We start from the raw sequence: 27,920 nt of genomic DNA on the forward strand, positions 1-27,920 counted from the left end.
TAGAGCTCGTATTTCAGGATGACAGCCAAAACGATGAAAGGAATTTACTACCCAGCCTTGCTAATCATCTTGAGCGCTCAACTGGTCTCCCTAACACGCGGCTCTGTAAGCAGTGATAATAACGCGGCCTCATTTCCTACAGGTTCCTCCTCCAGACTTCCCACCCACGCTGAGCACCCCAAAAACCCCTCCCAGTCCCCTCCCAGCTCTACTAGGGCTGGAGGGCGATGGGGCACGGAGCTCTCATTCCTTCCTGCCAGCCTCTGGGAAGAGATGGAGGCCCCATATCGCAGCTGCCTCTCCTGCCACGCATTTCCCTGGCCTGCTTGGCTGTGCCTTCAGCTTCTTGTGCTGTGGTCTTGTTGCCATATGACACCTCGCATTCCCAACCTCAAGCTCCCTTCTGTGCTCCCCCAAGTATGAACATTGCTAAAAAGTGCATGTTGTGAATGCTGGGATTATTTTTGAGTGTTAAAACGCTTTAGGTATCTTGAAGTACCTGAAACAGCTGCACAGGGCTGGCAGATGTGCCACAGCACTCCAAGAAAGTTGCGTTTTCTAGCACAGAGCCTGGAAGCTGAGCTCGAAGTTGTACGACTCTCCAAGTGACCCTAAATGCCATGTTTAGGTAACCAAGCCCCTTTCTCTCTCCTCCTCCCCCCCTCTTTTTCTTCACTTCAATGACCTTTTAAGAAGGATTTCTGTCATGATTTTAGACTCGTGACCGTATTCTAGAAAATCATTCTCCTAATTAGAAGCTTAGTTTTTTGTTTTCTCATATGGAAAATGTCGCTCCTACCCCCCAAGTAGACGGCAAGAAGTGCCACTGCGTAACAGCATCGTGCCTTGCCTGGAGACTGCCAGCACGGCAGGTGTTGGCCTCTTTCAGTTGCTGAGCTTCCCTCTAGGAACTGGACAGAAACACAGCAAATACCACATTCAAAGTTATAAGATTTGACAATGCTGGATACACCCTTCTCTTAGTGCTCTCAGGCAGCTGTGACTCTGTATGCAAATGCCTGATAAAGGAAAATCTGTCCCGAGTATAGCTGCAAGGTGGTTCTTTAATTGTTTCTCGTCAGCAGCACAAAGCACGTCCTCTATCAACACACCACACAGGCACGACTTTCATGGAAAGCTAATTAAATAACTCGGGCAATGTAACAGGAGCATCAACTTCTGGTTAATTTACTTTTCAGACTGCTAAACACGCTTGCTTTTTTTGTGAAGCTGTATTTGGGTCACTTCGTAACAAATAATAAAGGGGATCTTGGAAAGAGCCTGTAGTGGGAAGGCGTGAAATGCTCCGCACCAGAGCAGGTTGTTCTTGGGACTGCTCGAAAGATGACGGCTGCAGAATTTCAAGCCAACGGGGCGCACTGTTATCTCAGCAAAGGTTAAAGCACTGAAATAAAGAAGCCTTACTGAAGTAATGCTTATGTTCTCTGCAAAAACACGCTCAGGTTTTAGCAGATGTGATGATGTTGAGCCTTCCCGGTTGCCAACACCCCGTGGCTCTCCAACGTCTTTGATTATTTTATTATTCCATACTGCCTGCACGTTGTAGGAGTCGGTGTTATTTCTCCTAACAGTCCCTGGTTTCCAGTTGGCAATCCCTCTCTGACATGCTGTTTTAAACAAGGGGTGAGGAGCAGCCGTGAAGCTGAAGGCTCGCTGTAACTGTCCAGCAGCACTCCAGGGCACTGCCTGCACACGTAGCGTTGCACTTCGCTGTCCCTTTGCGGGCTGCTGCTGTGACATGCCCAAGGTGTTAGAGGCTGTGCTGTAAGGAAGCGGAGCTCCAGAGACTGCAGATCCAGGAGGCCTCTAATTGAAGCCAGTGTCTTTATGCAAGGCAGTCTGAGAAAAACTTGCGTTACTCAACCCTTCCCACTCCTTGTTGTTCCCGGCAATGAGAAAAACTGACGCAACGCGTAAGGTAGCCTTCCAAAAGGCAAATGTATTTAATAGTGCATGTACAAAGTGACTGTATGTTAATGCTGGACACGGCAGGAATGTCTGTAAAGAAACCCTGAGCGCAAAGGAGGATGTAATTTTCATTTTACACTTATTGCAACATTATTTCTGGTATTTGTTTGCTATATTGACTAATAAAGGAATATGTTCAAAACAGATGTTAAAATAAAGCCGGACATTCTTTCCATTTGCAGCTTATTAAAAAACCTAGGAGAAAAGAGTTCTGCCCCATCAGCTTCAGAAATAGATGTTTAACATGGTGGGGAACAAGCTGAGCCTGAGTTACCCGAGACAGCCAATTCCTTGAGCAGAAAGAGTGTCTTCTGTCATCAAAAAGAGCCATCTGGAAGAAGGCTGGCTCCCCGCCAAAAGCAACTCTTTAACAACAAAGCTTCTTGTGCACTTTAAGTGATAATGTTCATAGCGGCACAACCTGGAGCGTCGGTAAAGGCCCTATTGGGGGAGCAACGTACTCCTCCTCTCTCAGCAGCCGCAGAAGGATGTTCTTCTTATTCTTTGGCCAGTTGTAAATGTGAGTGTTCTGCAGCCAGGTAGGCACGTGTTCCTGACAAAAAAAAAAAAAAAAAAAAAAAAAACAAGAAAAAAAAAAGAGTGAAATCCCATAAATCCTCCTGAATCTGTACCAGAACCTTGCAGATTTCATTAGACTCTGCCAAGCAAGATTTCATTTTGTCTGTTCTAGACACTTCCCGTAACAACAAGAAATTTTAATTTGGCTTCAAAATCGTATTTGGGTTCCTAAATAAATGAACTTCGAATGATCTCACAGCTTGCCTGTCTCTCTTTCTGTTCTGCCATCATGTTGGCTAATTTCACCACGTTTCAAAGGGATTCTGAGGATTCTGAGTTCAGTGATAGGCATCTAAAGGCTTGGGAAAATAAACACTGAGGAGACAAGGGAGACATTTAAGTCCCTACCAGGGGAAGGCTGCAACCCATGATGTTTCCCCCTTAGTAGCTGCTGAAGGACCCACACAACGTGTTCAAATACAGAGGTTTACCAAACGAGCCCTCTATCTGTCTTTGATAAGAAACTCCATTTTTTGGAGGAAGGAAATGCAGCAGACCTGCTCTGTCTGGACTTCAGCAAAGCATTTGATGTAAGCCCACATGGGAAATCATTAGTTAAGCCTGAAAAGATGGAAATTAGTGTGAGAAATGGATAGTAGGTAAGAAACTGACAAGTGGGGATATGAGGACAGAGGCAGGCTATGCCCAGAGACAGGCTCTGTGCCTTTCTTCCAGAGCTGGTCCTGTGGCCAATTGCATTTAATACCCCTCCTGAATGAAGTTACCTGCATGCTAACGAGCCCTGGCAGTGATTTTAACATGAGGGAGGTGCGCGGGATGGATCAGAGGAATAGGAATAGGGCAGAGTGCAGACAGCAGGGCCGTGTGTTTAGGGCAGAGCCTGGTTTGAGCTGTCCTGCCCTCCGTGGCACGAACCCTGCTCACGACCTCCCTGCTGCTGCCCCCGCTCTGCCTGTAACCCCCAGCCAGGGAGAGGTAGCAAACATCCCGGGGTAATCACAGCTAAATGCTCCATCATGGGGTGACCAAATCAGGAAGGTAAGATTTTAGCTGATTGGCTTGATGCAAGCCTTGAGCAAGCAGGACCCAGATTTCCTTTATTAGTGTACGATGGGAAGCTGGAAAGGCCGGTTCCACCTTAACTTGGTGTCATGTTTTTTCCCCTCATTATTCAATTTCCCGATGAACGTTCTTTGGATCGCACCGATCTGTTCCCCTTGGAGGTCAGCTAACTTTCACATACCAGCAGTGCCTCATGATGTACTTCAGATGAGAGCAACTCATCTAGTATCCACGTCCCCAAGTGACGCCTCCCAAACCTTGCTTCTGTGCTCTTTTCCAGTGTCAGGTACAGCAGGACTTACACACACAGAGAAAAGTCCGGTGTAAAAAGGACAAAATTGAAGTATTTTGCCTGCCAAAATCATCTCACTGTATATATACATGGCATATTTCAGCCCTGGAATACGTGCAAGTTTTATAAGCTCTGGTACCTAACCTCCTCTACACTCGTTCGATGAAGGTAAATGATGTACCAAAGAAATGCATGAACGAAGAGAGAGAACCTTAAGATCACTAGAAAATGCTGATCTGCATAATTTGGGTGAGAAAGGCAGCCCTGGAATAACTGGAGGGTGATGTGGGCTGAGGAGTGATTGGCAGGAAGGCTGCCTGGAGCCTGATGCTTTGATAAGAGCAGCTGAATAAACCAGCCCTGGAAATTCCTCATTCAGTGTCCGAGAGCCGCTGCTATATGCTGTATGTCTTCTGATCCATAAAGTTCAGCCAAATTTAACGTGAGTTTATTGTTCTCGTGTTTGCCTTGAGGCCCAGAGAAGGCTGTAGTGCCTGCTGTGCCAATTGTCTCTGCAGCCCCTCACGTCACGCACGCCACATGGCTGTGGGCTGTAGGGTCTGCTCGCATAGCAGCCACTCGAGGAGCCCCCTAAATTAGGAGCAGTCCTGCCCTTTGCCCTCACACCGAGCTGCAAAGACCAGCCAAAAACCCCGAACAGTTTGCTGCTTTGGTCCGCCCATTTCCCACCGGGGCTATCTCCAAGCTTTTCACACTTAATGCAAGTAACAGACCGCAATCATTCAGGAAGGAAGCCGAGTGACATGAAATACCAGAGGTAATGCTCAGTCCAAAGAATCCCACATATTTTACAAACCCAGGAACATGTTTTCAAAATTACGAGCTTACACTAAGCCAGGGCCTAAATAAAGAACTTCATCACACTAAAATCCACAAGTGCTGTGGGATTTCACAGCCCTACAGTCAGTGATAACATTGTTGAAATGTTGACTTAGGATCCAAACTCTGGGCACCCAAATAAATATAAAGAATCTGGCCACCCTCCTCCAAAATGCCACTGTACCTAGGGGTAACAGCAGAGCCACGCACCATTTAGCAAGGAAAACTGAACACAAACATGATATATCCATTATAAGTTTGGGGCAGAATGCCTTTTCTCCACTGTAACTGAAGCCATTTATCATTTCTGATCTTTTAAAAATCCAAGAGATTCTCTCAGCACGAGGAAGAAGGGTAAAGGAATCTGTTGCCTTACGTGTTTCTTATTCTCCAATGAATCTTCAATAAGGAGGGCAGATGAAATTGCAAGTCCTAAAAAACCTTACAGTTTGCCTTTGATGGGCCCATCAAAGTTCAAGCAATGGTCTAGCACTTTAATATTTATTATCCTCTTTATTTTTATATTCTCAACCCGCCCTCTTCCAGATCCTCACTTCAAATCGGTCATAAATCTCCCCCATCTCACTCATCGGTACTACATCTGGACAAAATTATAAAAGGGTTAATACAAAAAGTATGCTTGCTGGATAGATCATCTCTCTGCATTTAAATTCTTTCAATGCTCAAGACAATCTGAGTTTTAGTTATACATTCATCCTCAGAAACACATTTATGTATTTAGGTTTATATTGTGGGTGAAATGCTTTTATTTGTATGTACATAAAACTGCGAATTTTTCATGTAAAATACAGCGTGGAATATTACTAGTGGGATATTAAGAATCAAAAAATGAAGGTTTTGGCTTTTTAAGACTTCTTCTGGTGCACTGTGATCAAAATAATACATCTAATGATCTGAGAAATATATACATATTTCATGTCATAATATATACATGTTTGTGTGTTACCTTTTTGGCATTTGGAAAAAGCACGGGGATGAATCTGAAGTTCATGCTTCCTTGCTGTATAAACTCGATCTGCATCTAGAACAGAACAAATTGCCAGGTTTATTGTGAGGAAGGTTATGTTCATTTTGCTTTGCATGCATCCGAATCCTATGCATAAAAACATGGGTTGCTTACTTAAACTGCTCTTCTGTTAAGTGATTTGATCTATTGCTGCTGGACTCTGGGTATCGTTTTGTTTGGCCACTTACTCTGATTCTTCTTTACTACAGAAAGGATACAGGAAAGATCCGTCAACATTTCTTAAGCATTTGGTTCTGTGGCATGAAATCATTGTGGCTTTAGCTGCAGTTGCAAGCCCCATGAAATCCCTCTGGAACCAATGAAGCTTGACTCAAGGCCCCTGTTCAGACTCCAAGGGGGTGAAAGTTTGCAGCCGGAGACGAGCTGTGTCCAAGCTAGGTCCCAGCCTGTCCCCTATGCCCCAGTTCCACGTCTGAGCTGGGGCTCAGCCTGTCCCCCGTGTCCCCAGGACACTGGCTGAATGAGCCACAGGCTCCCAGGGGATGAGAGGTGAGCAAAATGCTGCTGGGAGCTCACCCCTTGGTGCCAGCTCCTCACAAGTTTTCAGGATTAAATGGGACAATCAGACCAGTTATAGGGTGAGAAAGGGTGAATTTCATGGCCCTGTGAGCTCTGCTGGGCCAAACATCCATCCTGTGGCAGACCGCAGAGATGGGTCTCTGTGCCCCACGCTGCTCCCCTGCCACCCAGTGCCACCAGGGTCCCCCTTTGCAGCTCTGGCCTTTGCTTTGCAATTTCATGTTTTAGCCAGGAAGGTCAGGCAGCATTAGATAAGATTGTGCTCGGGGCTGTATGATGGAGCAACGTGGGCTTGCGAAGGTGCAGGAGGAAATATACAGAATATGGAAGAATAAGATGAGCACGTTTAATAGGATTTTTCTTTCTTGAACCTCTTAGCAGATGTTAATGAGCATACGGAGCTGATGAGAGGGAGGATTAATGAATTCCAAAGGGGGGTGTTTAACTATGGGGATTAGTGAAAACAAAGCAAAGAACCTGCCATTTGGAGACAGATTTGTCTTTTGAGGAGAAGAGACAGTCTTTGTAAAACAGTAAATGCATGTCCTTGCTTACCATCCTGTGGATGTATTTAGTATGTAAGCCGTGTTCATCCCTGTCCAGCTGGGATTCAGCCCCTTCCACATCCTGTTTGTATTTTGGACTGATTGCTATGATTATCATCACCGTCTTCTGTTAGGGAGAAAAGCACTTTTATGAAATTGGGAAATGCAGCGTGTTTGGTAGAGGCAGATCGGAAATCTGCCAGTTTGTGTTTTAAGTGATCTTTATGTTCTTGGCAAACAAGAGAGGATCTCATTCATTCTGGCAGGAAACACAGGAGAACTCGAACACTCGTCCTCTTTATTTCTCGAGATCGCATAATATAGAAAATCGAAATGTCAAGAGATATATTAGCAGCTTCCAGTTTACAGTTGGAATCCCTGTAATAAAAAGCTACTTTTTTATCAGCGCAGAGTGCATATGTACGTACACAGAAAAGTTATCCTCAAATTCAGACCCAAATGTTTTCCAACAGCTTATGGAAAAGTGCATCTTTTCAGCCATCTATGGCTCTTTATACACAAAGCCACTAAAGGCAGTTGTCTGGGGAAACTACACCTAGGGCTTTTGGCAGCAGAAACAGGAACTTTTTGTGCTGATCCTTAGCATGGGGCATGCAGAGGGGTGACTGTGCAGAGAGCGGGGCTGTGGTGGACAGCCCGTGAAGGTTTAGGGGTACCTGGTGGCTCTGTGCCACCTTGCTGTGGGCTGAAAGCAGCGCTCCTCACCCTTCTGGGACAGCCCAGGTGTCACCGTGACCTGTTTAATCCCAGGCCCCCACTGATTCTCAGGGGCCATCCTTCATCTCTGGGAAATCTCTCTGCTCTTAGTGGTGGGCCAGTGAAGAGGTTCGCAGATGAAAGCCTCCTCCTTTTGTTTATCTAGGGCCTGTCTTTTATCCCCGCCACATCAGGCCGTGTAAGGCTTCCAAGTATGTGGCTGAGAGTCAGCCTGGCACCTAATTAACTCTTTCCTTCTGTGCAATATCAAGGGAATTTGCCCCACCACAGGGTCAAATACGGTAAAGAACCATTATCCCTTGCACTGACTTAACATACTCCAGAATTACTTTTGCTTCTGCCTGATGTGCATGTAAGCATTTACAGATGTTGAGGGTTTGCAGAGACATGCCTGATTGCACACATCCCCCTGCTTGTGTCCAAGCAGTCCTTTCTTGCTCACATGTGTAAAGGTTTAGAAGTCAGAAACTGCCTCCACAGGCACTAGAGGAAAACAGACGTCTCCAGGGGGGCAGCCAGAGAAGGATCCTTATGTGGAAGGGGGGAATTGCTCTCCGCACATATCAGGCTTTCCTACTGACTGTGCAGGAGTCCCTAGGGGGTTCTGCCCGTTTGTATTTTAAGTGTTAATGATGTTCTTGGCAAAAGCAAATTCACCGTGGCTTCTAGTTTCCATACCCCAATTATACACGGCGAGTCCAAGCCTAATTTGGCCTGATGAAAACCCCAAAATGCATGACTGCACTTCTACAGCAGAGCCCCAGGCTAGCTCTGCTTGCAGTAGCACCAGGCCTGTGTGGTAATGCACTGGAGCTAAGGTGTCCTGCTGGATCACCTTTAGGAAACCTGTGTAGTGCTGGGTTGGGGAAGTTGAGCTTCTTTTCTCGGGTTTGGGGAGAGCCCACCACTTTGTCACCCTGTTCCCAAGCCATGGAGATCTGCCTGGAGTGAGCCAGAGGCCTGGTGGCTCCCCAGCAAGGAAAGAACCAAGGGACACCAAATGTAGAACCAAAAGGAATCAAATGTAGGACGGTTTATCCAGAAAAACCTTTCCATGTTTTAGGTAACACAGAAGCTGTGGGTGAGATGGCCACTACTGTGCAACCCGGGATGAAGCACAGACAAAATTATATCCGAGCATGGGCAAAGCACATAAAAAATCTTAAAAATGAGACAGAGAAACAACTTGTTCAATGGCAGCTGCAGGCTGAATCTGACAGCCAGCACTAGAATTTGTCAGGAATGCCAGGATTAGCACTTCATTTCCTAAAGAGTTTTGAGGCCATAAGAAGAGGAAGCAAGTGAGATTTGCCTGTGCTTTCTATCACAGGCCTCTGCTATGCCAGTAGGGCAGGAAAGGGCATAGTAGGATCTTGCATTTTGATGCTGCTCCTGTGACTATCAGAATAATTCAGCCATTTTCCTCAGGTCACTGCTGCTGTGCACAAGGTTAAATTGCCTTCACATACATCACCTAGGTAGCGTTCCATCCACTTTATGATGTCAATACCTCGCACCGTGTCCTCGAATATATCAATCTGGAAGAGAACCAAAGCTGGTGGTGAGCAGCCTTGCGCCTTTCTGGCTGCAAGGATATATTTTGAGTGTCAGGTTTTAGCTTTCCATCACATTCAGTTTGCAGAGCGTGCGCTGGGCAGTCAGGCAGGGCACCGACACTGGCTGCAGCAATCCAGACTTGGGGCTGAGCAGAGACGGAGGACTTGCCAGTGCTGAACGCAGCCATCACCACCCACTCCCTGCATACTCAGTGAGCCCAGGAACTGGCACTCAGGGACTGTGACCAATGGAGTAATTATTAACTTCTCCAGGCTTTTGATAGAAGAATTGTGCTCCACTCTCAAGCCTTTCTTTCTTTCTTTTCTTTTATTTTTTTTTTCGTTTTAAAAGTAGAGAGCACATTTGTTTCCCTGTTTGGGGGCTATTTTGCTGTATTTTTTTTCTGTAGCAGGCACCAAGGATTGCCTGTCCAGCAAAGGTGCTATTAATGAGCCTTCTACTCTGAACCTCCATGACGCCCTGAGCTTTCTTATGAATTGGTCATAGCACAGAGCTGCTGGGGAGAAATATAATTTCAGCCTCTGGAAAAAGTCTTTGATTCATGAAAATAAATAAGCATGGACAAAACCCCCACTGAGTCTCATTCAATTTAACGACAGCCACTTGCTTAAATGCTTTCCTGAACTGAAGCCAGAGCGAAGGTTGAGGGGTCAGGTAGCATATGGGCTTGAAATAAGGAAATATGAATCAAGATTTTGACGAATGCTGAATCCTACAGCCTCTATGGACGGGTACCTTAGAGGGGGTAGTTACGACGAAGAAAACTCACCAGAAGTTAAATGAAAATCTGGATGGTTTATGGGATTAGACAGTAGGACACAGGCCTTTTCAAGCCAGTGATTTTTGAATTCCTTTCAAAGGTCTAACAAAGCAAATGAAACCATGAGATGGACTGTTTCATTAAGCTGTGTGAAATACACTGATTTTAGATCAGTTTTTAGCAGAAAGGTATTCACATTTGAAGAACCAACGATGTAATTCCTTCTCAGAAAAGAAGCTGGGATGGGATGAATGTGAAAATTGACCTTTTTTAATATTGGTATTACAGACCAAATACGAGACAATGTTAATGGAATAGCTCACAGAAACTCATATTATTGCCTGTCTGGTATCTGGTGTCACTAAATGGAATTTTCCAGGGTCATTATTAAAACACAATTCAAGGTATAAAATTCAGTTAAAATAGGGACAAATGAAATGGCTAATCATTTAAGCTACAACTTTTAAAACCGAGGCCATTTCATTCCATTTGTAGCCTCCTTACTCTACAAAATATGGTGATAAACAGCAAAGCATTTAAATGCACCGTGTATACCCTCTGCTTTTTTTTTTTCCTTTCTTTTTTTTTTCAAAATGTGTCTCTTTTCTTCCCTCATTGAAAGTAATTTTCTCCGGAAGGAGTACTTACAGCAGTTTGAAATCCATTTACAAGCAGGAAGTTCACAAATTTCATGACCTCCACCGCTGTGTCCACGGAATAGGTTATAAAGACCTTGCCTAAAAGAGTCCATATGAACATGCAAAGCATTAAAATACACAGTGCAAGGGCCTCCATTTCTGCTGTGCTGTGGGTTCTGCCCACATATGTGCCTCTAAATTGTTTACCAAATGAATTTACAAATCCAGCTTCTTTTTTTTTCCCCATCCCTTTGGCATATGTGAGGTTGGGCCCTCACCCAGAGCTCATACCACCTAGCCCCAGCTGCAGCCAGCCTCCCCAAAACCTCACTGACCCAGCTGAGAGCTGGAGGAGCCATACAGGTGCTGCACAGCCTCCCCTTACAGCAGCAATAAGCTCCTGTGCAGGGCAGGATGGAAAGCTGAGGACAGTCACAACTAGGTTCTTCAGGCCAGAAAGTTGTCATGTGGGGCTTTGAAAGGTCATGTGAAAAAATGAAGACTAAAGGAAAAACTGAAACCTCAGGAGAGATACGGAGGGACCTTAACAATGGCATCTCTCACTGGCTGGCCAGCGTGGCATTAAGAAGAAAGCCAGCTTTTCTGAGACTTGACTTTCCCAGAAGAGCTGAAGAGTGAAAGTGTTTCAGGGGCTGGTGGCAAGGAAAGAAGCTCAGCAGGTGCTCGTGACGCCCTCGGCCCTCACCGTGGGCTTCTGACCCGAAGTCGTCTCCACTCACCAGGTCAGGGAGAAACTGAGGTCAAGACTTGACATTTTTGTCTGGTTTGGGACAGGCAGAAACACTTTGTCCCTAAGGCTTTGTTTGTTATTAGTCTTTTACTGTAAGCCTGAGTGCCTCCTGCCTCAAAGGGACATCCTGTTTAGCAAGAAGTCATGAAAACAATCTAAACGGTATTTATTTTCAGTAAACAAAATAACAAGCAATTAATGACAATTATGTTTTCGGGATTCAAGGGAATAATTCCATTCCACCAAACACGAATGCTCACACCCTACAGATGTGATGACATCCAGTGTTTTCCTTTCTTCTTGCCTTTGTGTCTTAATGCTGCTACCCCCACTCTGTCCCCCGAGCTTTCCCACCTAAGGCTGTGAAGCTGCTCTGTGAAATCTCGCACAGAACAAATTTGCTAACCACTTACGCAACTCCTCTGGCAAATTGCTGGTTCTCAGAGTTCCCTTGGCTGCAGGGTTACTCAGAGGTCTTGGGACAGCAGCTGGAGATGGAAAATTGTCAGAAGGACAACAGCACGCTTCATCCGGGCCACATGCCTTGGGGGGTAGCTGACCATGAGGTAGCTGGTTGTAGATCTGGTTTCTACAAAGAAAAGCAAGAGAGGATTTAAAAAATACTTCTTTTCAGGTAAAATTCAGGTTTTTCTTTTTAATAACAAACTGAGAACTTTGTCTGTGTATTACCTAAGAGAAGTTCTTGTAGAAATGCTTGACTTGGCATTTCTACTTACTTATTACAGCATCTTTTGATCTGAGTCCTCTTGATACCTTGGTGACAGTCTACCACAAGACATAGTTTATTGCAGAAGCAACACTAGCCACAGGAAGTAAACGTACCTCGTAGCTGAAAGCTGCTCAGTTTGCAATTAACAAAAGAGCAAAGAGCATTTCCGAGCAAGAAATAATGCTGTGCCATGGATGTTGTTGCACACATACCAGAGCAGAATGGCACTTGTGCAACCTCTTCCCATTATCTTCGTGACAGCTCCAATTTTCATGGCACGACAGCTTTCAGGATGTCCTGTGCTGCTAGGTGGGGAGCAGGAAAACGGGGGTACAGAGCACTCCAGTTCCAGCTGTGGTACAGCTCGGAGTATCTCCAGTTTGGGGCAAAACTCGAAGTTTTTCTAAAGGGAAAAAGTTCAATTTAACCAGCCACAGCAGATCCAACAAGGATTTGTCATGTTGGGAATCTCTGCTCTGGACCTGCAGCAATCTTGCCTAATATCTGCTCTACTGTAACAGAGAGAAAGGGGTGCCTACAGTAAGCTTAGCAGTTCTTGTCCTACTCTGCTTTGGGTTCACAGTTGAAGTCACTAGGAAAGAAAATCTACACAGATTTTTTACATGAGGTGTAATTTGAATCTGCTGGGCTGAATCTGTTGGATGAGCGTTAGGTTTCTCTGAGGGCTTTTCCCCACAGAGCAGTGATATTTAGTCAATCAAGCCCACTCTCTTTTTTTCTTTGCCTTCCTTAAATGAACGATGACAGTCTGGGCACAGCATGTTTTCTGTTGTCACATTAAGATTTGGTTTATTCATTTTGGTACAGATGTTTTCTGTTACGAAATACTCTATAGGCAAATATTACCAACATATATCTGCCGTTCCTGGAATCAGCACGCAGACACCAGCAACGTAGCCACAAGACAGAGAGCGGGCATTGTGGATTTCTTTTAGCAGAAGGAAGCACCAAGAAAAGCAACATACACCTCATCAAAGGCCACAAAAACGACCCTGTAGTTAATTTACAGACCTTCCTGAAACTTCACCTTGTCTAACAAATATGTCAAAAATTAGCAGTCTTTTTAAATTTTACTAATGCAGAGGATACCTGCTGTTCCTCAGTGTTTCTACATTTTCAGATGAACCCTTTAGTGCAATTACCTCTGCTGCTGCTACTGACTTATCATAACGTCACGTTGTCCATCCTGCTTTATCCTGCTTAGTTTTCTGCCATGACCGTGTCACGCAAGTGGACATTTTCAAACAGGGATGCCTGTAAGTTTAGCACCTTTAATCTCCTTTGTCACTTAAATAAAAGCAGCCTGCTTTTCAGATGTGATACCTACAGCTTCAATTTTACTTCAGGCAGCTGGGTCTGGAGAAAGCCTTGCATAGATGATATTTCCCGTTTGTTAATGATGCACTTATAATGGGAGGGAGATAGGAGGCATGGTAAATTAATATTTGAAAAACAGTCCAAAAGCCCCAGATGAAAAGTGCTAGACACGATGTGCTTTATTACTACATGAGAAATCATAGAAAATGCTGCAAAATGCAAGGTAGAGATATATCAGTGACAGACAAGATTTTCTCCATTTTTCTCTGCACTACGGAAGAGATAAGAAGGAAATTGCTGAAAGCCAATGATTGAGGCAGCCCGGGCTGGTGCACCATAGAGCTGGAGGCTGCAGCGAGTCGCCAAATTGACCTTTGCACTCGAACAGGAGAGCTCTAAAGTTTCACCCGAAATATTTTCAGCCCCTCTTTAACTCATCAGCCCCATCTCTAACTTTCAAGTGTTTTTCTTCCTTAATGCATGAGTTTCAGGGTGTGCTGTAAAAACATATCGGGTAACCGGCTTTGAAACTCCTTAGGGTAAGGTCAGGTCCCTGCTGCGTGTAAAATAGCAAATAAAGAAAACTGCCCAGCACTTACATCTACCCCTGCAGCACGCTAACACTACAAGGCTTCAGAATTACTGGTTAAAAGCCCACAGAATGAGATTAGGGGAGCTTCAACCCCCTGGAGGCATACTTACGGGAACCGAGGAGGACCAGGGGAGGAGCACAGCCTCTGGGGTGGTCGGTCTCCAGCGCCCTGGGGAGCACGGAGGTTTGAGCAGTTTGGGATGAGCTGCTGGGCCGGGCGGATGACCCTCACGCACGGTCCAGGGACAGGAGGAAGCGGCTGCGACGTGTGTGCAAAATGCTGGTAAGGAGCTCTGCCATCTGGGAAGGTGAGAAAACAAAAGGCAGCAGCTATCATTTCAGCCAACACTTTTTTTTTGTATCAGTTTGTGTTTGTTCCTTTCCAGGCACGTCCTCCTTCATTTCTAGGGAAACCGAGCAGTTTGGAAGCCCTTGCAGGTAACCGAGTCTGAAAGAAGCGAGATTAAGGAACATTTTATGGTCTGGTTTCCCGTTTCCCTTTCACACATGACATGGTTCAGATCCCTGCTGTGGGCTGCACTACTGGGACAACTGACAGTTAAATACTCGGGGCTGCTTTGTCCCTGCACTTCACATGCCTCAGTGTTTTTTATTTTTTTAATTTCTTTTTGGCAATAACTCGAGCAAATGAATCATCCCAACATTCTCATGAAAGCAGATGCAAAATCCTGGAACAAATCAGTTTGCAACACTAAGGCTAAACAGACTGTGATTATTGTAAATGAAAGGAGAAAAAATAATCTCTCGGTTTGTTATTTCACTCTGCACGAATTTTCTGCCTAGCTGACCTTTTAAGGTCTTGCTGCTGGTCCAGTTGCCATCCAGGAGGCTGCAGGGGAAACCCAAAGTAACAATTTTGCTCAAGCAATTCTGCAAAGTCTGACTGTTGCTGGCTGGGTACACGTAATGCTGTTTAATAACTAATGTACAGTGGAACTGTTGGCATAAATTGAAAGAGAAAGCAATGTAAGCTGTTTGTTTCCCAAATGGGGAAAACTATTTTTTTTTTTCAGTCTTTCTGCTTGCAGTTTTCATTAGGCAGCAGCTCTGCACACTTTCAAGCTGCTGTGTGCAGATCAAAGTCCAGCCTGGCAGGGCTTATTAGCACTGCATGATTATGGTGTTATGAGCTGGCTCGGAAAGCTGCAGTGCTCAAACACTCTTTTTTACCTCTAGATTGTTTTTTTTTAAATCCTTTTAGCTATTTTGGTGTCATGCTTTCCTTTTCCTATCAGCCATGAGGACTAAGGTTTAAAAAAGAAAAAGAGGAAAAAAAAAAAAAGAAAACAAAGCTTTAAAGAAGTCATCCAACTCCAGGAGCCAGTACTTTAAAACCAAGCCCACAATTACAGAGGTTTCTGATGGAATCGTGAGTCGGCAACATCTTATTTCTTGAGATTGCATTGGGAGATATTCCCACCCCACTCTTAACTGTTTGTAACAGCACAGGGTGAAGGAGGCTGGCAGAACAAAAAAAATGAGGGTAATTATGAGCTTCTCATAGATTCCTCATGACCAGCCTTGGGAAAGCTGTCCAGGCTCTGAGCGATTCAGTTGGTTTTACAGGTGAGGAGCCCAGCCTGGGTTTCACCAGCTTCCCTCGGCTCTCTCTGATGCTGCAGTATTTTAGAGGCCGCAACCACTGCTGCTCAAAGCACAGCCTGGTGACGCACGCGCGCCCTCACACACCAACAGCTCTCATCTACAAATATCTGAACTAGTGCTCCTCGGTTACCCAGCATGGCCGCGAGGATTTCTTTGACTTCAGAAGTAGCTCTGCTGTCGTGTCACAAATAGCAGGTGTTCAGGACCAGCTGAGAGCTTACGGGCACGATGCACGCTGTTGCTAGTGCCCGGGAGAGGCGAGTTGCGACACACGAACTGCACGGCTTTGTTGTGGGCTGCCACTGCCCAACAATTATCTGAAACACAAGGAGCTGTCAGGAGGTGATTTATGCCGTCCCAGGCATGTGAGAAACAGGCGCGCAGTTGCCAGTGTCTTGGTCCTGACCAAATCTGCTCCAGCCATCTGAGTTTATTTTATTCTTTTTGCCCTCTGGATATGGTTGAAACATCAGCGATTTTTCTAAAGAAAGCCTTTCAGAGCCCCTGCTTTGATACACAACAGCCTGGTTCAGTAACTGTCCTGTTTCTCACGATGCCCACATGTGGAGGAGGTAAATAGTGAGACGTGTTGTGCAACCAGCTCTTCATCTGCTTCGAGCTAAGCTGAAACCAGAAGGTACGTGCAGAAAAGCAGGGGACGTTTTGCAAATGTTCAGCTCCAGTCGTTGATGGAAGTCCATCTGTAGCCCCTTCCCCATTACAAAGCCCCAGGACCAGAGGTGAAAACGGCAGCTCTGACACTCTGACTATTGCGAACCTTATTATAGCACATCACTGGAATGAGAAAACTCCAAACAAATGTGGTGTAAATGCTCTGCAGTCAACAGAAGGTTAAGAAAAAAGGGTTATCAGAACAGGCCTTCAGCCTTTTATTACCAAGCCAGCTCCAAACTGGTCGGGGTCTCCTGTGTCTAATGTAATATAAATTGTATTAAAACAATGATATTGCTGTTGAATGTTCAAAGCTCACTTCATAACAGATAAGAATCTCGCAGACTGGAAAGGAATACTAATTAATAGCAGGCTGTAAACTGCGCCGTAGCCTCCGAGAGCCAAAACACCCATATTGACTGGGTCACATCAGCGCTCAGCGATACGATCACCAGCAGCTGAGAGGGGTCCATTTCGAGTAATGAGCTTCCATTTCAGCTGACAACAGAAAAAAATGAGGTTGATGGATGTCACGCTCTTTTCATACAGAAATACAGCCCACGGATTAGTTTGGTCGTAACACTGGCAGATAGTGTTTAAAGAGATCAAGGGTAAGCACCCAGCCTGATTCTGGCAGGAAACTCTCAACCTCGGGGATCCAAGTGGGAGCAAGGAAACCTATGAAAACAACAGGAATTAAGTCGGTATAGGAGGCTGCTGACTGACTGATGCAAGGAGGAAGGAAATGACTAGAATATGAAATAACAGCAGGGAGAAGGCTGTGTATGCTCAGCATGACTGACAAAGGCTAGTTTCTAGGCAAAATCATTAGCCTTTATTTGATGAGCAACTGTGAGCTCTTTAACTTTCCCTCTGGCTCAGAGGCTCTGCATCAGAGAATCCGTCTGCACAACCCTAAAACCTGGAAACAGAAAGTAGGCTGCAAGTAATTGCTTACAAATATTAATAATTGCACGCTGCAAAGGAAGTACAGTAGGAAAATAGGCAGCTTTGGGAACGATGGCTGTGATGCCCCCCCGAAAACCTGCCTCGGGGTGAGCAGTGCTACTCACATGGGCTCTGCAGGTGCTGCTCTGCCGGGCAGCGGTGCCCGAAGCAGCCGTGGGCTGCCGGGGAGGCGTTGGGATGGGGCAAGTGCTGGCACATGGGGTACTGCTGGGGCTCAGGTCCGAAAAACTCCCTGGAGATCAGTGGTCCTGGGAGGTCCTGGGGGTTCAGCACGGAGACGAGCGGCAAGGGGGGCTCCAGCTGCCTGATGCCCATCACGTCTCGCGACTGGGAGTTGTACCCCGTGTCCACAGTCGCCAGCTCGGCTGCGGGTCTGCTTCCCGAGGGCTGCTGTGACCGTGAACTCCCTTTGTTGCTCTCCTCCGGCGAGTGCTCGGGAGCGTCAGACAAGCTCTGCTCCAACTTACTGGAATTGTGCCCAGTGTCAGCTGAAAGCTGTGGTCTTGGCTGCACGCCTGACTTGTCCATAGCTAAAAGGTGCATCTTGGGGTGAAATACTCCAGCTATTGATTCACCGGAGGAACAGGAGTGCCCATCTCCATCAGGATCGGTGTATTTTGACCACAGCCTGCTGTCTGGCTCTGCGGGCAGCTGGTGATGTGCTGGTGCTCTGCAGGGGCACGATGGGTCAGCCACAGGAGCAGCACATTGTCTCTGGGGCTCCTCATCCTCCACATCCTCTCCAGAAGGCTGTGAAGCCTCTTCCAAGACACCTTCAGGAAATGGGGACCACGGCATGGATTCGTCGACTTCCACTGGTATGCTTCGACTCACAAAAGTGCCTGAAAAAGTGGAAGAAGAAACACTGTAGATTGACAGCCAGACCACTGAATATGATGCTGATGGTGATGATGAGCTGGAGTACTGAAGAGCAATGTGCATTCTTTATATCCACATGTTTACATGCTTTAAAAAAGACAGGCAGAAAACAGCAAGAAAGGTATGGCTGAATTTTGGCAAAGCAAGACAGCAGAGGATTAGCTGGTTAACCCTCTAGTTAGTGGCTAGTGCAGAGTTATAACTTGGACTAACCTGACACGGAGGCCATTTCCCGGTTCTGTGGTCACACCAGAAATGAGAGTCGACTGCAAGGCCAGAATCTTACAGCAAACTGGAAAACAAGAGAGAGGACTCTTGTGAACATGGTGCAGTTTCACGCAGGCAATAATCCCAAAATAACTCCATCTCAGAGCCTGGAAAAGAAATACTGGTTAGAGTTCTGGAAATTGCATTTCGCAAAACAGACACTTTTATGGGATTTACGGAACTCACTGTTCCTGCTGAGACTGGGGAAAAAAGAAGCGCACAAACTGTCTCTCACAGGTAATTTCTGCACCTGACAGAAAGGCAGGCTGTATAAATCTGGGGATTTGTATGCTCGGGCATATCCTAGGGAATACAATCATTTGCAGTATTTTACTCCAGACCTTGTAATAATGCCTTCATACTGATTCCTTGGATCTAAACTTCACCGCACACCTAGCTGAGTGATTTCAGTTCCAAAGCTAGCTTCCAGGTGTTGCTGCTTGTTTTATCAAACCAGTCCACCCATTCTGTTATTGCGTGCTTGTTATTTGAAATTATTGAGAGTTATAAGACAATTTAGAGACTTTGTTTACTGTTTGGATTATTTTCTCCCTTTCTTCGGAATTGGCTTGTGCTCCAGACACCAGAATCATCCCTTCCTTTCGGGGGTGCCGTCAGTAAATTTGGTCCAACCAAATGATCCTTGATGACAGATGCCTCTGCTCCAGAATGAGAGCAGCAGTGATGGGTGACTGACATGCTCTCACTGTACCACCCTTTGGGATGAGAAGCACAATCCTTGCTGCAGGCTTCATAGAGCATCGGTTTTATGCTGGACCTAAATGTTGCTGGACTGTGGAGAGGCAGAATTTTGCCCAGTTTCAGTCACAGTAGCTTGAACAGAAAGTTCAAATGTGGAATGTATTCAGAGAACCACAGCATTAGAAAGAGTTGGACAGGCTTATGGAGAGGCACAAGGCAGTGTCCCCACCTTTATCCTGGCTCCCACAGCCTTCTGGAAAAGCAAAGAACGTGTCCTGTGCTACAGGACAAGAGAGAGGCTTCATGCTCATGCTGATCAGGTCGACTGGCATGTATTTCCCCCTGAAAATACCTCTGGCATTGAAGACTCTTGGTGTAACATTTGCTGGGAAGTAGGATAAAAACTGTGCTCTGCTGCTGCTGGGCTGCAATGTAAATATTCCTCCTCGGCGTAACACAAAACCCACCTATGCAGCAGGTTTTCCATATATTCAAAATACACATCCTATGTTGTAATAAGCACGTCCACGGGGAGACTTACAGTAGGATAATTACCGCGGAGTAATTACGCTGGCAAACTTTCCCATGCAGCCAAGCCCCGCGAGCGGCTATTAGCACGCTGCTGCTCCGACAGCCGCACCCCGCTGCACGAGAAGGCAGGGTCTTGTCCTAAACCAGCTCCTTCCCACACGAGCACCCAGGCTTCAAATCCTGGCAGCTGGCTGACCACCACCACACAGCCGTCCTTCCCCGTGCTCTTCAGTACTTTTCCTCCGCGCCACGTCCCTGTCGCCAGTCCCACTCACTGAGTCAGGGTTCCCCAATTCGTAACTCGTGGGATGGGAAAGAGGAAACTTTGAGCTCTCGTTATCAGCCCAGGATGGTGGCAGAGGTGTGTGCTCCTTCGTGGCAGTGACGAGGCACTGTTAGCCTGGGAACTCTGCTCGGATCACAGATTAAATGGGTGCCTCCCTGGGGCGGCGACGCACGGGACAGCACAGCACATCACCATTAGAGATATCACCATTAGAGATAATTATCTCTACAACATTATCACCATTAGAGGTAATCCTTAGCCAACACACAAACATGGCTTTTCAGAAACTAGTTTACGAGGCCTGGCTCACTATGTTATTCCTTGGTGGTCTCAAACAGCCAAATCACCAGGCCACTTTGCCTTCAGATCCTCTATATTCAGCAGCCGCTGGTTTAGCACCACAATAAGAACACATTTCTACAGAGAAACCAAGAACTCAATCCAAACCTGAGTTAATTCAATGGGAATCTCTCTGTTGCCTTCAGCAGGGTTCAGACCAGCTGTCCGATAGGATTTAAAAGTTAATAAATTCCTTTGGAGGCTACAGCCTTCAAAGTTTTTTTGCCTTTTTTTCAGTTGCATCATTCATGCTGGCTGGCTGTGAAATGGGTCACGCACAGACTACGTGAATCTAATACTCGGCAGAAACAATGCTTACTTCAGAGTAGTTTAAAAAACGTATTTCCTATTAGTTTGGCCCTCTAAAAGGACAAATGCCTCTTTATCTCTTCAATCAACTAAATATTTAAATGACTGCCTTATCTCCTTCCTGTGTTACATGAACTAAACATTATGGAAACTACTGCAAATATCTGAGTAAAAACAGTTTGGCCAGACAGAAGAGAGACCTGATTCTGCCGCCTATGTGCTTCCCTGCAAAAACTTCCAGCTTTTTAAACATTATCCCGCCGCAGGACAGCTGAGCATCGAAAGCTGAGCCTTGATGCCCACGCACAGCTCCTGCTCCTGCGGGGCCGAGGGCTTTGGTGTTGAAACAGGCACACCATGAAGGAGGAGGAGAAGTGACTTCCTCCTCCTCCTCCTCTCTCAGCAGCTCTGCTTGGAAAGGGAAGCTGTTACAACAGCAGAGCTCTGTCTGTGGAGAGAGCCCCGAGGACAAGTTAACCCCACCACGTGCTTTGGGCAATGCCGGCGGCGGTGCTTGGGTTGGAATTCCCAGGAGAAATCCCCTCTCTGCCAGAAATGTTACAGCTGATTCAGAAACACCCCTCCTCTGACAGCAGCATGTCAGGACCTTGGTTCTGCTCCACTGACGACCCTCAGCTTCTAGAAAAAAAGGAAAAACAACACCGAGCCCATTATCCCGGTATTTTATGTGGCCTCACAGTCTATGATTTCATTAGGTCTCCTTTGACTTTCCTATAGGATTTATCCTGCAAGTATAGTAAAGCCGTGGACAGAAAAATAACTTGCTTAGGTCCCCAGTGTTGAAGAATTAGGGTAAAGGAATGCTTCAGCATATTGAAACGTCCAGAGAAACCCGCAGCCTGATCCCTTTCTGGCACTAAGACCACCGGAGAACGTAGATCGTGCCCAATCTCATTTCCAAAGCCACTGCAGCCTCAAGTCAGATCGTGATATTGCCAGGAAGCTTCAAGAATTTAATATACCCCCTGCACCGGTGACTATGCAGGAGATTACTGATAACCAGCTGGAGCTTTTGCTCATATTCCTGCCTGTATTAAAGTGAAGGGGCCCTTCCTAAAGGGACAGAGTAGCCAGGCCTGGGCTGCTCTCAGAAATGAGAAGGGAACTCCTTAAACCATCCCTTCTCTTTCTTTTCCTTCCTCTCCTCGTACGCGCAGTTCTCTGGTGTGTGTTTGTTCAGCAAAAAAGCATTCCTGGGTGGGTGCTCAGCAACCTGACAGGCAGGGACCCAAGTTTTTAGGAAGAAACATCCCAGCTTTTGCAAGGCTTCCCAGACGCAGCGAATTTCTCTTCCTCCAGCCTGAGAGCCCCGAGGGAGGGCTGCCCCCCCTGCCGCTGTGTCCTCCTTGTGACCTGCATGCTGCTGGGGATGGCCACTTCTGGGAAGTGGCAGGGACAGCATAAACGGAGGGGAACAAACTCTTGCAGGTCCGTGGGGACAGGCCTGAGCATCCGAGTTTGAAGCAAGGGCCAAACTGCCCTAAGAAACGTCCAGCAGAGGCAAGGGGGTGGCCGGGAGAGGAAGAGTGTTGGGTTCGGGCCCATCTTTGCAGTTTTCTTGTGGCCAGTTGCGAAACCATCAGGCATTCCATCTACTTCCCTGGCTTGTCAGGATGCACTGTCCCAAAACACATGCTTACCACCGATCTGCTTTTGATTAGGAAAGTCCTGTCAGTGAAGAAACAGAAGAGAAAACCTGCGACGCAAGTGTATCTGCGCTCCCCGTCACTTCCAGAGAGGGGGAAAACATCCTTACCCTTTGATCAAAGATACATTTGTGTACATTAGTAAAAAAGAAAATATTAGGAAGAGAAAGGAACCTCACTTTCCTTGTTGCACAGCTCACAAGTTTTTTATTCCCCAGTCATGACATTTCTGAAATAGCATGGATTTAGATTAAGGCAAAGCTGAGATCACAAGGGGTGGGGATTGATCGGAATTTCTTCATCTCCATATAATTCCTTGTACTTTGGCTGAATCATTTAAGCTCTCTGGAGCTGCAGATATTCATCTGCAGGATGGGAGTAATTGGATGCAGAGTTTGCAAGCTGCCGTTAGGATGCACACATCACTGAGATTGCAACAAATGCTGTTGTGACGGGGTCACAGAAGTGCAAGTGCTTCAGCACACTGTGTCAAGCGCAGCTTCCTCTACAGAAACGCTAGGCAAAACTTTCCTCCAAAAACCAGGGACAAATCCTTTCGGGAAGAGCAAGTGCAAATGTGGGAACTGTTTTGGGTCTATAACTTAAATAAACACAGACAAAGAAATCCAAGCTGAAGAGTTTCACTGCACCACGAAGAATTTGGGTTGCTGTCATCACAGATGCTTCCCGGCTCCCCTGGGTACCTTCCCCAGCGAAGACCAAGGCAGTGTGTCACGTTCTGAGCCCAGACTCTGAACTCTCTAGGGCAGGTAGTGTTTATTTTTACGACTTCTGGAAGGAGCAGAAAAACAATATGAAAACAACATTCCTCCTCCACGCTGACTGTACGGCTGCTCTTACATATTTCCTGCAGCCATGACATGGAAGTCTACATACACCAGGAAAACGGGGGAACATGCTTCCACGCCTCCCTGCTTGGCAAACATCACATCCTCTTTTTCAGCACGAATATCTTTCCACTTCTCTGAGTGTAGACTTCGATATGCATGTAAAAGGAGCACCAGACAATAAGTATCAAGAAATTAGAAGTACAACACTTTAAAAAAGGATCCAGACAGATGTCTCACGTATAGGCAGAATTCCTTGCCAGTTTTCCACGTTTATGAAATATGAAAATGTCTGCAATGATCTCAGACGTCCGCATTCAGGCACCTTAAAAATGTGTTTGCTGTCTGGAGATTATTTTCTGCCCATTTCTGATGCTGATAAAACTTTCATAGGTACTGAATAACCCTCAAACTGGGATATCCCATGGCCCCAGTGTATCTGAAAATCCCGACACGTAACCATTCTTGACAGGCAGAATTTGGGGTAGCTGAGGGGGGTTGGATGAGGAGATCACCCTGAGAGGAGCAAATCTCCTTGGGAACCACAAAATCCTGATTTCCTATAGCTTTGTACCTTATGCTGGACCGAGTGGCTCCTAATAAGGGAAAATCTCTGGCACTTCGTAGGGCTGATGTACTCGCTCTCTCCGTGCCGCAGCGTGAAGGGCACTGGGTGTGTGGGTGGTGGGAGGGTGTGGGGAAGACTCTGAGACCTGACGTGTGTCCCTCAGCTGGTGTGATAAGAGCCCTTCTCACCCTGTCTTGTTTGTTTTCGTGAAACGTGCAGAAATGTATATACCTCATGGACATGTACCCTCTGCCAAACTTCGAACGCCACTGCTGGTGGTGAGGGGCACTCATAGGCACAAACACCATAACTGCACATGCTTGTTTCTTTTCTTAGAAAGATTAAAAGGTGAGGGGGGAAAAAAAGTAAAATAAATAGTACAGTATGCTTCAGAACATTGCTGGCACTCAGCAAGAGCAAGCTGATCTCAGAGGCTGATGGTATCACAGGCTGCAGCACAATTAGCAGACACTTGCCAACAGCCAGCAGTGTCAGCGAGTGCTCACTGACCACTGCAGTGCTGTTTTAAACACATTTTTGTCCCCTTGACCCCAACCAAAGGACTTCTGGCCATTCCCCAGCGTGGGGACATGGCTGTTACCGACAGCGAGTGGCCCAGGCACGCAGGGGGCTGGGTGGGGGCACAGCTGGGATCTCTTCATGGAGCAATAGGTCTTTTTTACAAGGCACCAGGGCTGGCACCTGCCTCAGGCAGAGCAGGGGGATGCCTCAGAGCCAGCTCTGTGCCATGGGGTTTGGAGCACCCTCTGGTCTCTGTGGGGAATCACTGCTCATGCCTGAAGGTACACACGCAGCTCCGTGCTCCCTGTCACGCTGCCAGGGAGATGGCCATGCAAGTGGACGATTCCAGCATCCAGGCCAGGCCTTGAACCTGTAGGGAGCTTACAGGGGCTGGGAATTTCCAGTCCTTTGGTAACTGGCAGTGGAGGAGGATCAATAAGTCCAGATCTGCTGTTCTCTCTACCCAGCAAACGTTAGCCCCACAAAACCCACGTCCTGAAACAAACAGCTACGGGATGAAACCAGAGTGATTTTTATATGGCTGATTTTACTCTAATTAAAAAGAAATACGACTGGCTCGCTCCCACCGTTTCCATACCAACGCCATGGAAGACTGTGCGAACCAGGTCTAGAAACCTGTTTTCTTCGTGCTTTCCACTGACCTCTCCCCCACCAGGTCTGAGGACCTGTCCGACGCTGCCCCTGGCACTGGGGCCAGCAGTGCCCAGTGGGGACCAAGGCAGAGGCCCCCGTGCCCGCACCCAGCCCCGTGGCAGCGCTGAACAAGCCGCCTTGGGCACGTACAGCCGTGCAGGGAGGGACTGGGCTCAGGCCTGGCTGACAGGCATTGCCAGGCAGCTATGTAAATACGCAGGACAACATTTCAACACCAGGCGTGTCCATTTCCAGTGTTTACCCCAAAACTCTCCTGATTATGAAAAAAAAAAAAAAAAAACCTGCAGTGAAATGGCTGAAACATGTTGTAACCATCTGTGAAGCTCGGTCTATCATTAGATGAGAGAGAGAGGGGAAAAAAAGGGAGGGAAGAGAGAAATCTGAGGGAAAAAATACCCACGGAGAGCCAAAAGTGGGTCAACAGCTAATCACGAGCAGGGACCGAAAAGCACAGTATCTTTAACACTCCTTACCTTGTGGCTGAGGAGGCTCACTCAGCTGGCCAGGGAAGGGGAAGGGGTTGGAGTGTCTCCTACGCGCTCTTTCGCTCTGCGAGCACCCGGGTCTCCCTCCTCGGCCGTTTTTTTCCTCCTTTTACGACAGCCTCTCTTCCTCTCCCAGGTAAGCTGCAGAACTGGCTCTGTAGCAGGAAGTGGAAGAGGCATGCAAATCACAACTCAGAAGTGGAGAGCCTCCGTCTGCAGCCTCCTGTGGGGGAGAGAAGCAGCGGCGGAGGAGAGACGCTTTGAAGCTCAAAAACTCTCTCCAAATGCCTGCGTGCGTCTCTCTCCCTCTCTCGCAGGAGGCCAGGCTGCCTCTGCGTGAGCCCTACAGATAAATAACTGTAGGGGAAACCCAGTATGATTCCTAAACAATGTGGCTCACTGGAAAAGTCATGCTTTTTTTTTTTTTAAATCCCCGGTTACTTACTGTCAATCCCAAACACTAAACCAACTGTGATTCAGCCTACCGAAGAAAATCACATGACGACTGCAAGAACTATATAAAGAACAAAAAAACGATTTCTCATCTGATTTTTTTTTTTTTTTTTAGGTTTGACTTGTAGACACTTCCAAGTTTTCCTCCGTGCCTCAAAGCAGCAGAAACTCTCTGTTCATACATGCTGAAGCCCTTATGCATTCGCACTGCTCCTGAAAGCCGAGTAAGACCAGTGCTCGCAGCATGGCGTGGTGGGCTCTTAAGAGCCACGCCGGCCATTTCGTGGCAGCGGTCCCTGCTGCTCCCGCTGGATGCAGCTGTGTGTCCCAGCCTACACCGCCTTCCTGACCTCCCCATTTCACAGACCTCCCTGCCAAGAAGCTCTTCCTGATCTTTAGCCTACATTTTCTTAGATTAACCCTAGGAGGAGTCTGTCTTGGCTGCAACTCATGCGCAGTGCTTCATCCTTCAGGCGTCCACGGGCTGCCACCACACGCCAGCTTAACGCTTGATCGGCCAGCCTGCACACGCAGGGATGCCTCAATCACCCCCCCGAGGTCTGTAGCTTGGGTGGTGCCTCTCTTTCTTGCTCCTGCGCCCTTCCCGTGGCATGGGGGGCAGAGGAGGGAACCATGTGCCCAGCAATCCCCCTCCAGACTTACACCATCCTGCCAGCCCAATTCATGGCCATGAGGTGAAGCCATGACCCAGATACTTATTTCCTCTTGCCAGAGAACTACTGCCAGATTTCCAGGGGAAGAATTAAAATGGCTGGGAGCAGCGGGTGCCTCCAAGCTGAGCACTAAACGCGATTATATCCGTGGCACTGCAGTGTTGTCCCATGGCCTGAGTGCCCCCACGGGCTTACCTTCTTCCCAGAGAAACCCACTGTCCATCAGGAGCTCAGCCCGGCCCTCCGACTGATAGTCCTGGCCCCTTCCTCCTCTTCTTCCCCGCCCTCCTCCGCCGAGGACACCAACCCTTCCTTTTGGGTCATCCTAAGTCACGCTACTGGGCTGAAGCCAAAATTGCTTTCGGTTAACACATGAGCATTAGTGGCGTTATAGCTGGGGCTGTTCAAGTCAGCTCGAAGTTGTCACTCAATTATACAGCTTCTCCTGTACGGCTCTGTTGCACTGTGATCACCCTGACTGCTGCCAAAAGTGCCATTTTCAGCAGGGTGGCTTTTGTTTCAGGACTGTGCCTTTTTTCAGAGCTCAGCCAGTGCTAAAGGGCTAGAAACGGCGAAGGCAGAGCCACAGCAGGGCTGGTGCTGCTGCCTGCACCCCTTGTGCGGGGCTGGGCTGGGCTCTCTGTCGGGGCTGCATGGTGGCAGTGACACACTTGGGGCCCTCTGATGCCATGCTCCTGGCAGAGCCCTCCCTCATCATCCCACCTCTGCAGTGGGGCATGGGGAGGGGACACGCATTGGTCATCCCCACGGGGGCCTCGCAGCAGGGCATGACCTGAAGTCCTGTGGGGCTGCCCAGGGAGAGGTGTCGGGTGGGACATGGCCCCAATGCCTGCAGCCTGTTCCTGCTTTTCCCTCAGTTACCATGGAAATGGACATGGCTGGGATAGGAAAGGCACGGGCACAGGCGGCAGACACAACACGCAACGTGCCTTCCTGAAAGAAGTGATGGGAGAATTGTAATAAAGCTGCCCTACTCTTGCTCCCTCCTGTTTTTTCTTCAGAAAGGATCAGTGGCGATGTGGCTCACTACTGCTATCACTGCAGTGGTGGCACCTGCTCCTGCAGCCAGGGACAGTGGCAAGCCCTCGTTGCACTCCTGGCATCAGGCCTGAAATAGGAATCACTGATCTGCGAAAAATAAATAAAATAAATACATTCAGATAATAAAGGTTGCATTTTACTCTCAGGGTGGGGACAGCTGAGCGCTTTTGAGGGCAGGCCCTGCTGGGGAGCACTGCCCAAGCTGGGCATGGGGCTGGCCTGAAGAGGAATGGCCCAGCACCGAGTTGCACCAAGCCCAGCTGCCGGCTGGCCTTGTGACAGCCCTGCTGCATCCTGCACCCTGTGGTGGGGAAGGGGGGTCCAAGGCCATGCAGGAACTGAAATTAGGGCCTCATGCAGGGGCCTGCCCCTGGGAATGTTGTCCTTTGCTGCTGGGGGCTGTTTGTAAAGGACTTTGCTGTGCCA

The 27,920-nt window shown here is 47.4% G+C and overlaps 1 protein-coding gene across 2 annotated transcripts; it reads right to left on the reverse strand.

Moving 5' to 3' along the window:
- Positions 1 to 709: 709 nt before the first annotated feature.
- On the reverse strand, positions 710 to 26,669 carry TRAF3IP2 (TRAF3 interacting protein 2). Of its 2 annotated transcripts, XR_014317171.1 has the most exons (12): positions 26,628 to 26,669; positions 25,294 to 25,460; positions 18,320 to 18,398; positions 17,332 to 18,069; positions 14,071 to 14,260; positions 11,714 to 11,889; positions 10,560 to 10,648; positions 9,043 to 9,111; positions 6,846 to 6,962; positions 5,865 to 5,953; positions 5,691 to 5,765; positions 2,484 to 2,542 (listed from the first exon to the last, which is right to left on the reverse strand). XR_014317171.1 is itself a non-coding variant. In XM_082756643.1 (11 exons), the coding sequence occupies exons 3-11, from the start codon at positions 18,333 to 18,335 to the stop codon at positions 2,396 to 2,398; spliced, it is 1,617 nt and encodes a 538-aa protein (XP_082612769.1). In that variant the 5' UTR covers positions 18,336 to 18,398; positions 25,294 to 25,460; positions 26,628 to 26,669; the 3' UTR covers positions 710 to 2,395. The 2 variants fall into 2 exon arrangements, 1 of the variants encoding a protein (XP_082612769.1); XM_082756643.1 differs by lacking the exon at positions 5,865 to 5,953 and having other exon boundaries at positions 710 to 2,542.
- Between the last annotated feature and the right edge of the window lie 1,251 nt (positions 26,670 to 27,920).

This window comes from Aythya marila (genome assembly GCF_965140915.1).
Source record: "Aythya marila genome assembly, chromosome: 3".
Classification (NCBI taxonomy): domain Eukaryota; kingdom Metazoa; phylum Chordata; class Aves; order Anseriformes; family Anatidae; genus Aythya; species Aythya marila.